Raw genomic sequence first — 13,256 nt, forward strand, 5'->3', positions numbered from 1 at the left:
GGGACACTGACTTTCAGCTATAAATTTGAATAAACTCTGCTTTTGTCCATAATTCTAACCAAGCAGCCTACAAAAGTCACCCTCTTTCTTGCTCACCCTGCCTTGTCTTGGAAAGTGGATTCACTCTCTGTGGAGAGTCAGACGTGATGCAAATATTTACTACGAAGGGCAGTGATTTCACCATCTCTCTGAGTGTATATCATTTTGCATTAACTGTAGCATATGCAAAAGTGACATAAACAAAAAGGCTTTTTAAAACTGCACATTCGTCTGTCGATGTATTTCCCTCTTTAGCTTGTTGTAAAGTAAGCCATATCAGCACGTGTAACACATTTATACATGTTACATCAACAGTGACAATGTTGTGAGCATGGACAAGAATCTCCATGACAACAGTGTTAAACAATCAAGAAGCTTTCGGATAGTTTTTCTTTAAGAACAACCTTGTCAGTATCAGGAAACCAAACGGGTTTATAATCATCAAGAAAAAACAAAAACCTCACTGAAATATCTGAGTATCGTTAAATGTGGTCATGTTGAAACTGCAATGAAAGAAAACTGTTCAAATGAGATTTTTCAAATATGAAAATAAGAGTGATATGATTCAGAGAAAAGGAACAGAAAACACATGAAAAGCGTTGCAGTCTGCTGAAAGCTGAGTGCTATAGGAACTGAATCCAACTGAACTTTAGTACATAACAGTGCTTTAAGAAATATATACATTGTAGTTTTCTTGTTTGTTTTTAACTAAACTAAGTCATTGCCTCTTTAGCATATCACCCCTTGAAGACGTTTGTAGTCGGAAGTGAAAGGGTTTTTTTAAAGTACAACATGGTTCCACATCTTAAAATAACATAAATTTCAATCAGAAGTGACACATGTAAACACAACATAAGTGTGTCCACTCATTATGAATCACTCCTACACACACACACACACACACACACGGTGTCAGAAGTATGTGCACCAGTTGCTGTCGTCATTTGGCATCAGCACTCCGGTTATCAGCAGAATCAGATCCACAAACCACCAAATGCCCAAACCACCCAGTGTCAGGAGCTTGCCCACAGCCATGCCTGTGTGGCCGGGACAAAATCTGTCCACTCCAAAACAGCCCAGGAAATACGAATACAGCAGTGTGGTGATGAAATAGTGTCCAGTGTATCTATGGTGACAAGACAAACAAACACATTCACAGAGACCACTCAGCATCTAATAACAACGGCTTATATGACAAGTTTTCCCTTTAACTCTTCATTCATGTTCAAGTCTAACACTTGAAGATCACCTTTATTTATTTATTTATTTATTTATTTATTTATTTATGTTACTTTTTCTCAGTTTGATAGTGTATATTTAAGACATACTCAGTTGGTCTCACTGGGTAGAAAAGAAAGAAACAGAAGGGAGCTGTTGTGTCTACAGACATAACTGAGACAGACTCCAATACTTCAGAATGTCATAGGTACTACGCTCCCTCAACAGCAGGTGGCGCTGTAAGATAGTGAATAAAAAAAAGACAGCTGTAAGAACACAGAAGAAGTGAGTGAAGTATGCTATGCGATGTACGTGACCAAAAGTTGTTGTTGGAAGTACAGTAAAGTACTCAATGGTTCACTCGTCTCCTGTGACTCAGTACCAACATAACAGGAGCCACTTCATAGATTTAGGCAATAAACTGAAATCAGGCTTCTTCCCATTCATTTGTCTCCGCTCTCGAGAGATTGCTGTGCCCACACCAGAAAATTGTATGGGATTGAATGCGGTCTGGTGAGAATAAACATCTAAAAACATGTACGGTTCACGTTTTAATACGTTTGTCCCTCAAACCGCAAAACCCTCAAAAAAGACAAAGACTTTTAAAACACAATGCAATGTCACAGTCTTTCTACTGTTTCCCACTAATGGCAAATGTATCAGGATCAGTCTCGGGCATCAATAAGGCTTATTTATCATATACTAAGCACTTTTGCGCTGTTATACAAACCTATAACAAGCTTAGAATTGCTAGCTTTGCAATTGTCTTGGGAAGCTGTCTTGGGAATCTCGCTGATATTGAGGTCCCACCTACATACTTCTTCTGATACACTTGCTTTAATTCTCTTAGAATTGTTTGTACTGCAAGTTGTCTAGGAAATCTCTAAGTGACATATTTGGGGATCAGTACGCTTGTGGGACAGCCCCATTACAACATATTTTGGAGGTTTTACTGAAAATCGTCTGTTATAACTGCTGTAATTCTGTGAAAATTTTTAGCATCATGTCAGCACGAAGTTGCAGTAACTGATTCAGTAATCAGGGAAATAGTGATGTACACAAGTACACTATGATTGAAGCGAACTACTGCTGTTTCCTGTTTATGCCACCTGTTAACTTGAAGTGCTTTGTTGTACCCCAGAAAACAGCCTCTTGCCATGGATACTTTCCGCTGTTATCAAGTAAAGAAGTAAGGCCCTTTCCTGCTGCCTTATCACCTCAACAGGCACCCCCCTCTCTCTCCCGGGGATGATGTCACAAGGGCTCATCTAGTTCTCAGGAAGAGGAAAGCCATAATAGAATAGAATACAATATCTTTACTGTCATTGCACAAGTACAATGGTCACTGCACCGGTAAAATGAGATTAAGTTCCAACTTCCGTACTCAGTGCTACAGAAAAGACAATAAATTGGTTAAAAAACAAATATGGAACAACATTATTGCTAACATTATCCCATTTGATCCCCTTAAGGAGGACTACTCTGTGGACTTATATCTAAAGTTAGTTGCTTATGTTACCTCTGCATTGTGTTCTTACAAACACAGTCCCGCACTGGACTCGAACCAGCAACCCTCAGGATGGGACGTGGGCGTGCTAGCAAGGAGGCTAAAACCCATGGGCGCGAGTTTCAGTCACCTCTTAACAAGTTGGGGGAGTGAGGTGTACTCACTGCGCAATACTCTACTTGTTGGCTACTGTTACACTTATGCTTCCTTCCTGTGGTTGAGGACAGATGAAGATAAATTTAATCTGTTGAGGCAATCCATGACCTTAGGTCCTAGAATCTGGGCTATCAGCTACCTCAATAATTACCACCCACATTTGATGAACTGTGTCAAGCTCTCCAGAGCAAACACCAGGCCCCTACCAACTTCCTGACCAAAGCAAGAGTGTTGGCACGGAGGAAACAAGGATGATATGAGAACCCAAGGGATTACCTAGAGGCCTTGTCAACATTTATCAGCAGGACTGCTGCCCCCAAAATTATAAGCAGAACCTGCGGACTGCTTTCTTAGAGAACCTTCATGATGATATTAAATATATCGTCACTGAAGTAACAAAAGTAGCAGCCATGCTGCTCCCTCAAGTAGTGGACACTGCCGAGCGCATATGGCACAGCCTTCTCCATAAGAAAATAGCAACACAAAAGCAACCAGAGGTGTTTGCTGTTAATGCTGCAACAGTATGTCTCGCCAGACAGCAACCCGCCTGCCGAGCCAAGGCAGCTGACAAGCCTCACAGCCCACTTTGAACAGACTAATGGATGCAGCCTCCTAAGGACCACTATGGACAGCCCCGCTCACTGCAGTGCAAGCGCCCAAATAACTGCAACCACCACCCTCAACAAGAGATGAGATCTCACACTGACAGACTGATGGCAATAGAGGTGTTACTGAGAGCTCCGTCACCTGGTAAGTCTCTTGGGAAAAAGAGGTCACCCAAGAAAAAGACTTCAACAGTTGAATCCAACTCCTCACAAGTATGGTTTCCAGCCTCTGCAACCACTGACACCCCCCCCCCCTTTGGATTCCTCAGGGGCTGAGCTGCCCCTGCTGCCAGCTAGAAATGGATTGATCCAGATTTGCCCACTGATAAGAAAAGGTCCAGCTAACAGACTGTATGCAAAGGTGAAGTTAAACAATGCCATGGAAGTGGAGGCCTTTCTGGACAATAGGAACAGAAGCCTCCTCCGTGACCCACTCACTCTTCAGTGAATGTCAAAAACAGGCACATGTCAAAGGTCTACCACTGCAGCTTCAAGCCAGTGATCTGAACTTCACAGCCTTTGGCAGCACAAAGTCACAACCACTCAGGGGTATATTTCAGCCCGAATTAACACTTGGGCAATTTTCAGTCAAGCACCGTGTCTATGTGTCCTTCCATGAGGACACAATGCTTTTGCTCGGCATGGACCTCCTAAGCCGTTTCCAGGGCCTTTTTGACTGCCATGAAATTGAACAGATATGGACAAATTTGTTGGTACCCTTACAGCTCATTGAAACAATGCTTCATTCCCCCTGAAAAGTGATGAAATTAAGAGCAGTTGTCTCATGTATACCTGCATGGCTTTGGTTTGTCAGAGTAAAGCAAAGAAAGTTTGGCCTGGACAGATTTGTTGGTGCCCCTAGAAAAGATTATAAATAACCAGATAACTGTTTTCTTTAATTAGTATCACACGTCTTCAGTCTCGTAATCAGTCATTCAGTCTATTTAAATGGAGAAGAGTAGTCACTTTGCTGTTTGGTATCATTGTGTGCACCATACTGAACATGGACCAGAGAAAGCAAAGGAGAGAGTTGTCTGAGGAGATCAGAAAGAAAATTATAGACAAGCATGTTAAAGGTAAAGGCTATAAGCTAGTCTCCAAGCAGCTTGATGTTCTTGTGACTACAGTTGCAAACATTATTAAGAAATTTAAGGTCCATGGGACTGTAGCAAACCTCCCTGGACGTGGCTGCAAGAGAAAAATCAACCTCAGATTGAAGAGGATAGTACAACTGGTAGACAAAGACTGAAGGAGAACTTCCATAGAGATACAAGCTGAACTCCAAGGTCAAGGTACATCGGTGTCTGATCGCACCATCCGTCACTTTTGGAGCAACACTGGGCTCAATGGAAGAAGACCCAGGAGGAGTCCACTGTTGAAAGACACAACAGCCAGACTGAAATTTGCTAAAATGCATACTGACAAACCACTATGCTTCTAGGAGAATATCTTTTGGGCAGATGAGACAAAACTGGAGCTTTTTGTCAGGTCACACTGTGTTCACAGACAAAAAATGAAGCTTTCAAAGAAAAACACCATACCTACTGTGAAACATGGAGTAGGAGTCTAGGTTATGTTTTGGGGTTTCCTTTACTGCATCTGGCACGGAGTGCCTTGAATCTGTGCAGGGCACAATGAAATCTCAAGACTATCAAGGCATTCTGGAGCGAAACATACTGCCCAGTGTCGGACAGCTCTGTCTCAGTCGCAGGTCATAGGTCCTCCAACAGGATAATGACCCACAACACGCAGCTAAAAGCACCCAAAAATGGCTAAGAACAAAACATTTTGACTACTCTGAAGTGGCCTTCTTTGAGCCCTGATCTGAATCCTATTGAACATCTATGGAAAGAACTGAAACATACCATCTGGAGAGAACACCCTTCAAACCTGAGACAGCTGGAGCAGTTTGCTCAGGAAAATTGGCCCAAACTGACTGTTGACGGGTGTAGAAGTCTCTGAGAGCTACACAAATTGATTGTCTGCAGTGATTGCCTCTAAAAGTTGTGCAACAAAATATTAGGTTAAAGGTCTCATTTTGTCCATGCTGTTTTCATTTGTTTTATTATTTAAAATGTGAACCAAAAGCAAAGTCTGATTTTTATTATTTATGGAATAAACAATGATGGATGCCAATTACTTTTGTCAGTTTCAAGTTATTTCAGAGAAAATTGTGAGTTCTTTTTCTGTGGCAGGGTACCAACAAATTTGTCAACGTCTGCAGTATGGGGCTCACAACCATCCACTGCCTTTCAGGGTATTTCCCTTCACTCACATTCCCTGATGTGCAAGCTTAGAGTGGTATCCTCCAAACAAACCACTCCAATTTCACACTGCATAGACACTGCTGTAATTTTCCAAGGCTCCTTTCCCCTGAGGACTGCCGGTGACAGTTCCATAACAGCCAACAGGTGCTTCCATCACAGCATGCCCCAGCCAAGGATGCCAAACACCTCAGAAGAGAGGTGAAAGCAGAAGAGACTCTATAAAGAAGGGATTGCTCAACTGTTCGCCCGCGCTCAAGGGACTGGCCAGTCACCTGCTCTAGCAAAGAAAACTGGTGACCAACAGCTCCACTACTAACTGTTGCTTGCCCTGGCAAATCAGCTTGTCGCTAATTTGCCAGGCCAAAAGGAGGGAGTGTCAGGCAACAGTTGGGGAGATTTTTTACATTGCACTACATGGGCTAATAAACGTTTCATTGATTCTTAGGTCAACCATTGCACCGACTCTCCCCATGTCCCCCCTGTTCTCTCTCTCTGACCCTCTCTTCCTTCCCCTCTGCTTCTTTGACCCTTTTTGTTGCCCAAGCCTCTCTGTTTTTGGGACCAATGCACACAAAAGCAAAAAACACTCACCTTAACACCTTAACAGACACCAGGCTCAACGTTTTAGAGCAACAACCCCTGTTCCAATTGGTCCCAAGTTGATTAAAATCACCTCAGAGGTTAGTTTCCCATGACATTGGAATTCAAACCATTCCTTCACTCACTCACAAACTAAATAGAAGAAAAGAAAATTAAACTAACCTGTATAAGACTATGGAGTAATTGCACATATTGAACCAGTAATCAGTGATATAGCTGTAAACATGCCATAGGGCTTTTAGATAACCACTGGCCAATTGATCAACAGCAAATTCTCCAGTTGTCAGCAAACCTTGAGTAACTGAGGTTGACTGTAGGGTTAGACCGTGAGCGAGCAATCATATTTGATATTGCATGGAAGCATAAAATATGATGGATACAAATAGGCTAATATAATTTTGGTATTCCTTAACTGGAAAAAGTTATGTAAAATTATTTAAACTGAGCTCAGATTAACTTCCCAAATTTCAAGGAGTGTCTCCTCCCTCTAGCTAGAGACACCCCCGAAAAGATAGCAGCACAACCCCATTTCCAAATCAGATACAAGGCCAGACCCCCTGGCCCCCTCTCACAGTTTAGCTCTGGGTTCAGTTCCAGTTGAGCTCTGGTTGTGTCAGCTGTAATGTAAGTCCGTCCGTTCCATCCTGCTCGTCTCTGCAAAGAATCGGCTTCGTCCCACTACTTCGCAAGATCCACAACGCTAATGGAGTCTCCCGGCACCAACACGAAGTCTCACTCATGGTCTTCTACTGTTATCCTCAGTAACTCTGGTCTCTCATACCTCAGTGTGGCTGGGCCTGCTGTTCTTCTTCTTCTCCTTTCTTCTCTTTCCCTCACTACCATTAGTGTAAGCAGCTCCACTAGAATATCCCCCGAATATATTCTTTTGGTTAGGCGTCCTTCTGCGTGAATAAGACTTCATACACGCATAGCTGTTCAGTCGTACATATTTAAGGTAGCAAGGATACAGTTACTGTCCACTATTAGTTGTGTTCTTGTGTGTAGTTTAGACACTGTTGTGTGCCTGTTTGTGTGTGTGTGTGTGTGTGTGTGTATAGCAGATGTGCCTTGGTTCCCAATTTATTCAACATTAAATTCATTCTGCACCACTTGAATGTCAGACTCCATGCTTCTCCAGATGTTATAGCTAGCACAGTTGCTAACATTATCCCATTTGATCCCCTTAAGGAGGACTTCTCTGTGGATTTATATCTAAAGTTAGTTGCTTATGTTACCTCTGTATCAGCATTAAGTCTAATGTTCACAGTGAACCATTAACCAGAATTTCTCTATACCATAGGCACGACAACCTGTTAAGAGCTGGGCATTTTGACACAATGTCATGAGCTCTGGTCTGGGTTTTTGAGGTGACATAGTACCATAATCAACACTGTGTTATGCTGAGCTGAGAGGAAATTTCCATGTTTTCTTTCTTATGAGTGAACCATCTGTGGAAGGGGATCCTTACCAAAAACCAGTGACTCTTCATCAAGTGACTATCTACAGTAAACTGCAAGAATTTAAACCTCAGACTTCAAAGAGTTACATTAAATCATTAAAAAAATGCCCTGATTTCAAACTTGGGCATTTGCAGACTCTAAATTATTAAATTACATGGCTTTATGTATCCTCTTCACCAATTTTTTTTTTTAGTCTAAGGTGCATGATCTTTTATCAACTAATTTCACCACTTCAGTATTATTTATTTATTTATGTTTACCAGTGTCCACTTCATCAGAGAGGGACTTATGTGTTGTTATTTGCTATGTCGGGTAGAGGTGTCCTCAATATTCAGTGCCCTGTTGCAGGATGTGTACCGTGTGCTATCAATGGTATTTTTCCATATAACCCATGAGCCCTTGTTAAGTAGTGTCACACTCATGTTCAGTTGAATGTGTTGTGAATAGTAAGAGCTGACACACTTTTTTTTTCCCCCTCCCGTTCTAAAACATTAACTTCATTGGGACCCATCCATATTCTTCTTTCCCATATCAGTGATGCATTTTAACCTCAGCTTTACAAAGACTGAGCCAAAGTTAGTTGATCATCAGAGTGTCACTTGTGAGAGCAGATCATCTGCTGATGGAATTCAGGATTTAAGGGACGGATGCATTCGGACTCTGTTGGAGAGAGGAACCAGACTCAACAGGTGAGATATCAATCCATTCAATCTGTATTACCCACATACTTTGGTATTCTGGTACTTTCTCATGTTTTGGTGGCATACATCACTAACATGCACATCTGGAGTATTTACACCACTGGTCTGCATGGCGACCATATTGGGCAACCTGATCCTTACATCAAGATCTGGTGCGGTTCCACATTTGGTTGGATGTCAGAGTGTTATAAAGACATGGCCAGTTCCTCTTCCCCAACGTCAAACATTACGTCAACTTAAATCAAATTCTGGGATAAGGACTTCAACTAAGTTGACCACAGTGGCATCTGCACAATTTCTGTGGGTTATGGAAAACAGAGGGTCTCCTGCTCGCTAAGCAAAGGTTCCCTTTGTGTAACTATGACCTAGTCTAAGCTTCAGGAGAAATCCCAGTGTCCATTGTCCTCAGTGTCCCAGGGAGGCTGTAGCCACAGCAACAAAAGCATCAATAAAAAGCTGCTTTTTAAGCACACTTTTGTATTATTCTCTTGTTTGGTTTAATTTGCTCCTAGGTACAAAGTTAAAAAAAAAAGGCCTATTAGTAATAATTCCAGTCAAGTTAATAACTGCAATATTGGGAATGTGGACAAGGATTCCCATCACAAGATTCAGAAATCATTCAAAAGCAATGTCATAAGCACTGGACTTTTTTGAAGTGTACAGGGAGTGCTCAAGTGCATTAATGACTTGCGTCTTGTGAACTCTTGTCTGACGATGGTGTCACCAAACCGAATAGCAATAACCCTAAAGTTCAAGTTCACTGAACTTGTAACTTTTCTTTATTTTACCATGTCTCTTAAATATTAATCCAAGTACTTCAACATTCCAGCAGAAAGGAGAGATTATAGGATTCAGAAACCTGAAAACAATCCAAAATAAAACTCGACTATAATCTAGGGGACAGGCAGGGGGGTAAAAGCAAATGTTGTAGAAGCCAAACTTCCAAAATAAACTGACCTTCAAAGCAGGCATTTACATGCACCAAACAAGTGCCAGCAGTAAACAAGTGCAATGCACTGAAAGTCAAATCATCTTAATGGCCAAACTAACCTGTTCATCTTCTAATGGGTATCATAGAGTGTAGATGAATGTTTAATCTGCTTTACATTTGGAAATCATGTTAGCCATTAAGGAATATGATAATGTAGCTACATATCTCTACATAACAATTCACACCTTTATATTTTCTTTTTTAATCTGGATGATCACTGACACCTGTTTATCTATTGCACTCTATTGATTACACAGGGCATCATTAGAGCAATTAGACCTTAAGGAGTTCCATAAAATCAATATCATCCAAGTACCGTGGGGGGGGGACTTTCGAAATAATAGTGACCGTAGTTCCACATTAAGCAATAACAGACTTTGAACGGTCTCTGAGACATATATATATTGCTGCTCCAGTTTATGCTTGTGTTAAACTTCTCTCAACTGGATCAAATGTACTAGATTAGGACAGCTCACACCAGGGAAACTAGTCGCTTCAAAACAGCAGTGAAATTTTGGACACAGAGTGACAGAAACAGATCAGACTCCACAGGTAAGACGTCTCCCATGACGTTTTATGATTCACTTTTGAATTTTCAGTTGTTTGGTAGTTTCCTTATTTGTCGAGACTTGCATTGTGATATTCTGACTAATGAGTAATCACACACCCTGCATACCTTTAACTCTTTGTTTATTCTCTTGTCCTGGTTGTTGTATTCTCTAATAGAGCTCCTACCAGCACAGCTATGGCTTTAAACCTGTCTCGCCGCATGTACCTGTGTGTTCTGATGCTGTCTCACCTGTCGGTCGCCTATGGCTCCCAACTTCAGTTGTGGGGCTTTCGTGGGGCAAACCTTAAAGGTGATCCCCTTTCCCCACCTGATCCCTACGTCAAGGTGTGGTGTGGCTCAAGTTTTGGAGGAATGAGTGAGTTTCTTAAAGACACATGCAACCCTTCCTGGTCAGTCAGTTTTAACTTCCCCAACGTCAATGTCGGAGACAACCTGAGAGTGGAGGTTTGGGACAAAGACCTTAACTTTGACGACTTGCTTGGCAGCTGTACCCATCCCGTGCAAAAAGGGAGCAAAACTATCACCTGTACGTTCAGTAAAGGGAAACTGACTTTCAGCTATAAACTTGAATAAACTCTGCTTTCGTCCATAACTCTAACCAAGCAGCCTACAAAAGTCACCCTCTTTCTTGCTCACCCTGCCTTGCCTTGGAAGGTGGATTCATTCTCTGTGGAGAGTCAGACGTGATGCAAATATTTACTACGAAGGACAGTGATTTCACCATCTCTCTGAGTGTATATCATTTTGGATTAACTGTAGCATATGCAAAAGTGACATAAACAAAAAGGCTTTTTACAACCACATTTGCCTGCCGATGTATTTCCCTCTTTAGTATTTTGTAAAGTAAGCCATATCAGCACGTGTAACACATTTATACATGTTACATCAACAGTGACAATGTTGTGAGCATGGACAAGAATCTCCAAGACAACAGTGTTAAACAATCAAGAAGCTTTCGGATAGTTTTTCTTTAAGAACAACCTTGTCAGTATCAGGAAACCAAACGGGTTTATAATCATTAAGAAAAAACAAAAACCTCACTGAAATATCTGAGTATCGTTAATTGTGGTCATGCTGAAACTGCAATGAAAGAAAACTGTTCAAATGAGATTTTTCAAATATGAATAATAAGAGTGATATGATTCAGAGAAAAGGAACAGAAAACACATGGAGAGCATTGCAGTCTGCTGTAAGCTGAGTGCTATAGGAACTGAATCCAACTGAACTTTAGTACATAACAGTGCTTTAAGAAATATATACATAAATTTTTTTTGTGTGTGTGTGGTTTTTTTTTTTTAATTAAACCCAATCATTGTCTTTTAATATATTACCCCTTGAAGAGGTTTGTAGTTGGAAGTGAAAGGTTTTTTTTTTTTAATATACAACATGGTTCCACATTTGGACTGTCTTAAAACAACATACATTTCAATCAGAAGTGACACATGCAAACACAACATAAATGTGTCCACTCATTATAAGTCACTCCCACACACACACACGTACACGCGCACACACACACACACACTGTCAGTAGTATGTGCACCAGTTGCTGTCGTCATTTGGCATCAGCACTCCGGTTATCAGCAGAATCAGATCCACAAACCACCAAATACCCAAACCACCCAGCGTCAGGAGCTTGCCTACAGCCGTGCCCGTGTGGCCGAGACAAAATCTGTCCACTCCGAAACAGCCCAGGAAAAATGAATACAGCAGTGTGGTGATGAAATAGTGTCCAGTGTATCTATGGTGACAAGACAAACAAACACATTCACAGAGACCACTCAGCATCTATTAATCACAGTTTACATGGCAAGTTTGCCCTTTAACTCTCAATTCAGTCTAACATTTGGATATCACCTTTATTTGTATTACTTTTTCTACTTCTCCTCATTTTGCTGGTATATACTTAAGATGCTACTCAGTTAGTCTCACTTGGTGGAGGAAAGAAACATAAGGGAGCCACTTCATAGATTTAAGCAATAAATTGAAATCAGGCATCCTTTTCATTTGTCTCGGTCCTCGAGAGATTTCTGTGCCCACACCAGAAAAGCGGGCCAAATCATGTTTGCGATCAGTACTTCTTACTTTATACACGGTTCGTTTTCTCTGAAGAACTCTCGCGGTCCAGCGCATTCGATCCCATCCAGCGCTGTGCACAACACTCGAGTATGGTTCACGTTTTTATGCGCTTGTCCCCCAAACTGCAAAACCCCCCAAAAGACAATAAAAATTCAACATGTCACAATGTTCGTAGTGTTTGCCTCTACTGGCAAATGTTCGTGATCTGTCCCGAACATCAATAAGGGTTATTTATTTTGTGCTATAGTACAAAGTAATATGACACATAGGTATTGATTACTAACCTTCACACATCCGTGTCCCATTTCCGAAAGGGCAGTAATATTTCCGTCGTGAAAAACCGGTTCTTGACAGTACACGAACTCCTCCGGTCTAAATTTAAGAAGAGTAACTAATTATTTTACTTACTAAAAGAACTGCTATAACAAGCCAAGACGTAGACCTTTGGTGACTGGATGCTACTTTCGTTGAACATCTCAGCACAAAGAAGAGTATGAACCTACTTACAAATAATTGCACAGAACAACCGGTGATGGTGGATTGTATTCAAATTGCTCGGAGTAATTTCCATGGTCTGGAGTTATGGGATTAAATGTCACGGTTTCTTGAGTTTGTTCGCTAAACGCAGATACTGTTGATGTTGCTGTTGTTACCACTCTGTTTCCGGGTGGCTCTGACGAATTTTGGGAATGAATCCCTTCCAAACATTGCAAAAGCAACACCGTAACAAGCAAGAGGAATTGTCCACATAATAAAATGTAGTTCACAGAAATGCGCGGCATTGTGATGATAACAAAAGCGAATGTATTGATGCACTTACGACAGATGCTACATAATAGAGTAAGCGTTACACTAGCTAAAGCTAGTTATTTTGTGCCGAGCGACGACACGTAAAGTATTCTAATTTGTTTCAAGATATTCCAGGAACTACTACAGCATCTTGAACTAACAACAGCTCTCTTATAACATCTTCGGGTGTTGGACGAACTTGTTCCTTACTGGCCTATTTATGACTATTTTATTTAGACAATCCATCCATACTGTGTGGCGCACGTACATGAC

General features: G+C 41.3%; 1 protein-coding gene across 2 annotated transcripts; it reads right to left on the reverse strand.

Moving 5' to 3' along the window:
* Positions 1–10,858: 10,858 nt before the first annotated feature.
* On the reverse strand, positions 10,859–13,256 carry tm2d2 (TM2 domain containing 2). 2 transcript variants are annotated; one of them, XM_030791685.1, is made up of 5 exons: positions 12,873–13,256; positions 12,702–12,812; positions 12,479–12,566; positions 12,201–12,316; positions 10,859–11,856 (listed from the first exon to the last, which is right to left on the reverse strand). In XM_030791685.1, exons 1-5 carry the CDS (start codon positions 12,974–12,976, stop codon positions 11,643–11,645), a joined length of 633 nt encoding a protein of 210 aa, XP_030647545.1. In that variant the 5' UTR covers positions 12,977–13,256; the 3' UTR covers positions 10,859–11,642. The 2 variants fall into 2 exon arrangements, with proteins under 2 accessions (XP_030647545.1, XP_030647544.1); XM_030791684.1 differs by having other exon boundaries at positions 12,702–13,256.

The sequence above is a fragment of the Chanos chanos genome, chromosome 14, assembly GCF_902362185.1.
Source record: "Chanos chanos chromosome 14, fChaCha1.1, whole genome shotgun sequence".
Classification (NCBI taxonomy): domain Eukaryota; kingdom Metazoa; phylum Chordata; class Actinopteri; order Gonorynchiformes; family Chanidae; genus Chanos; species Chanos chanos.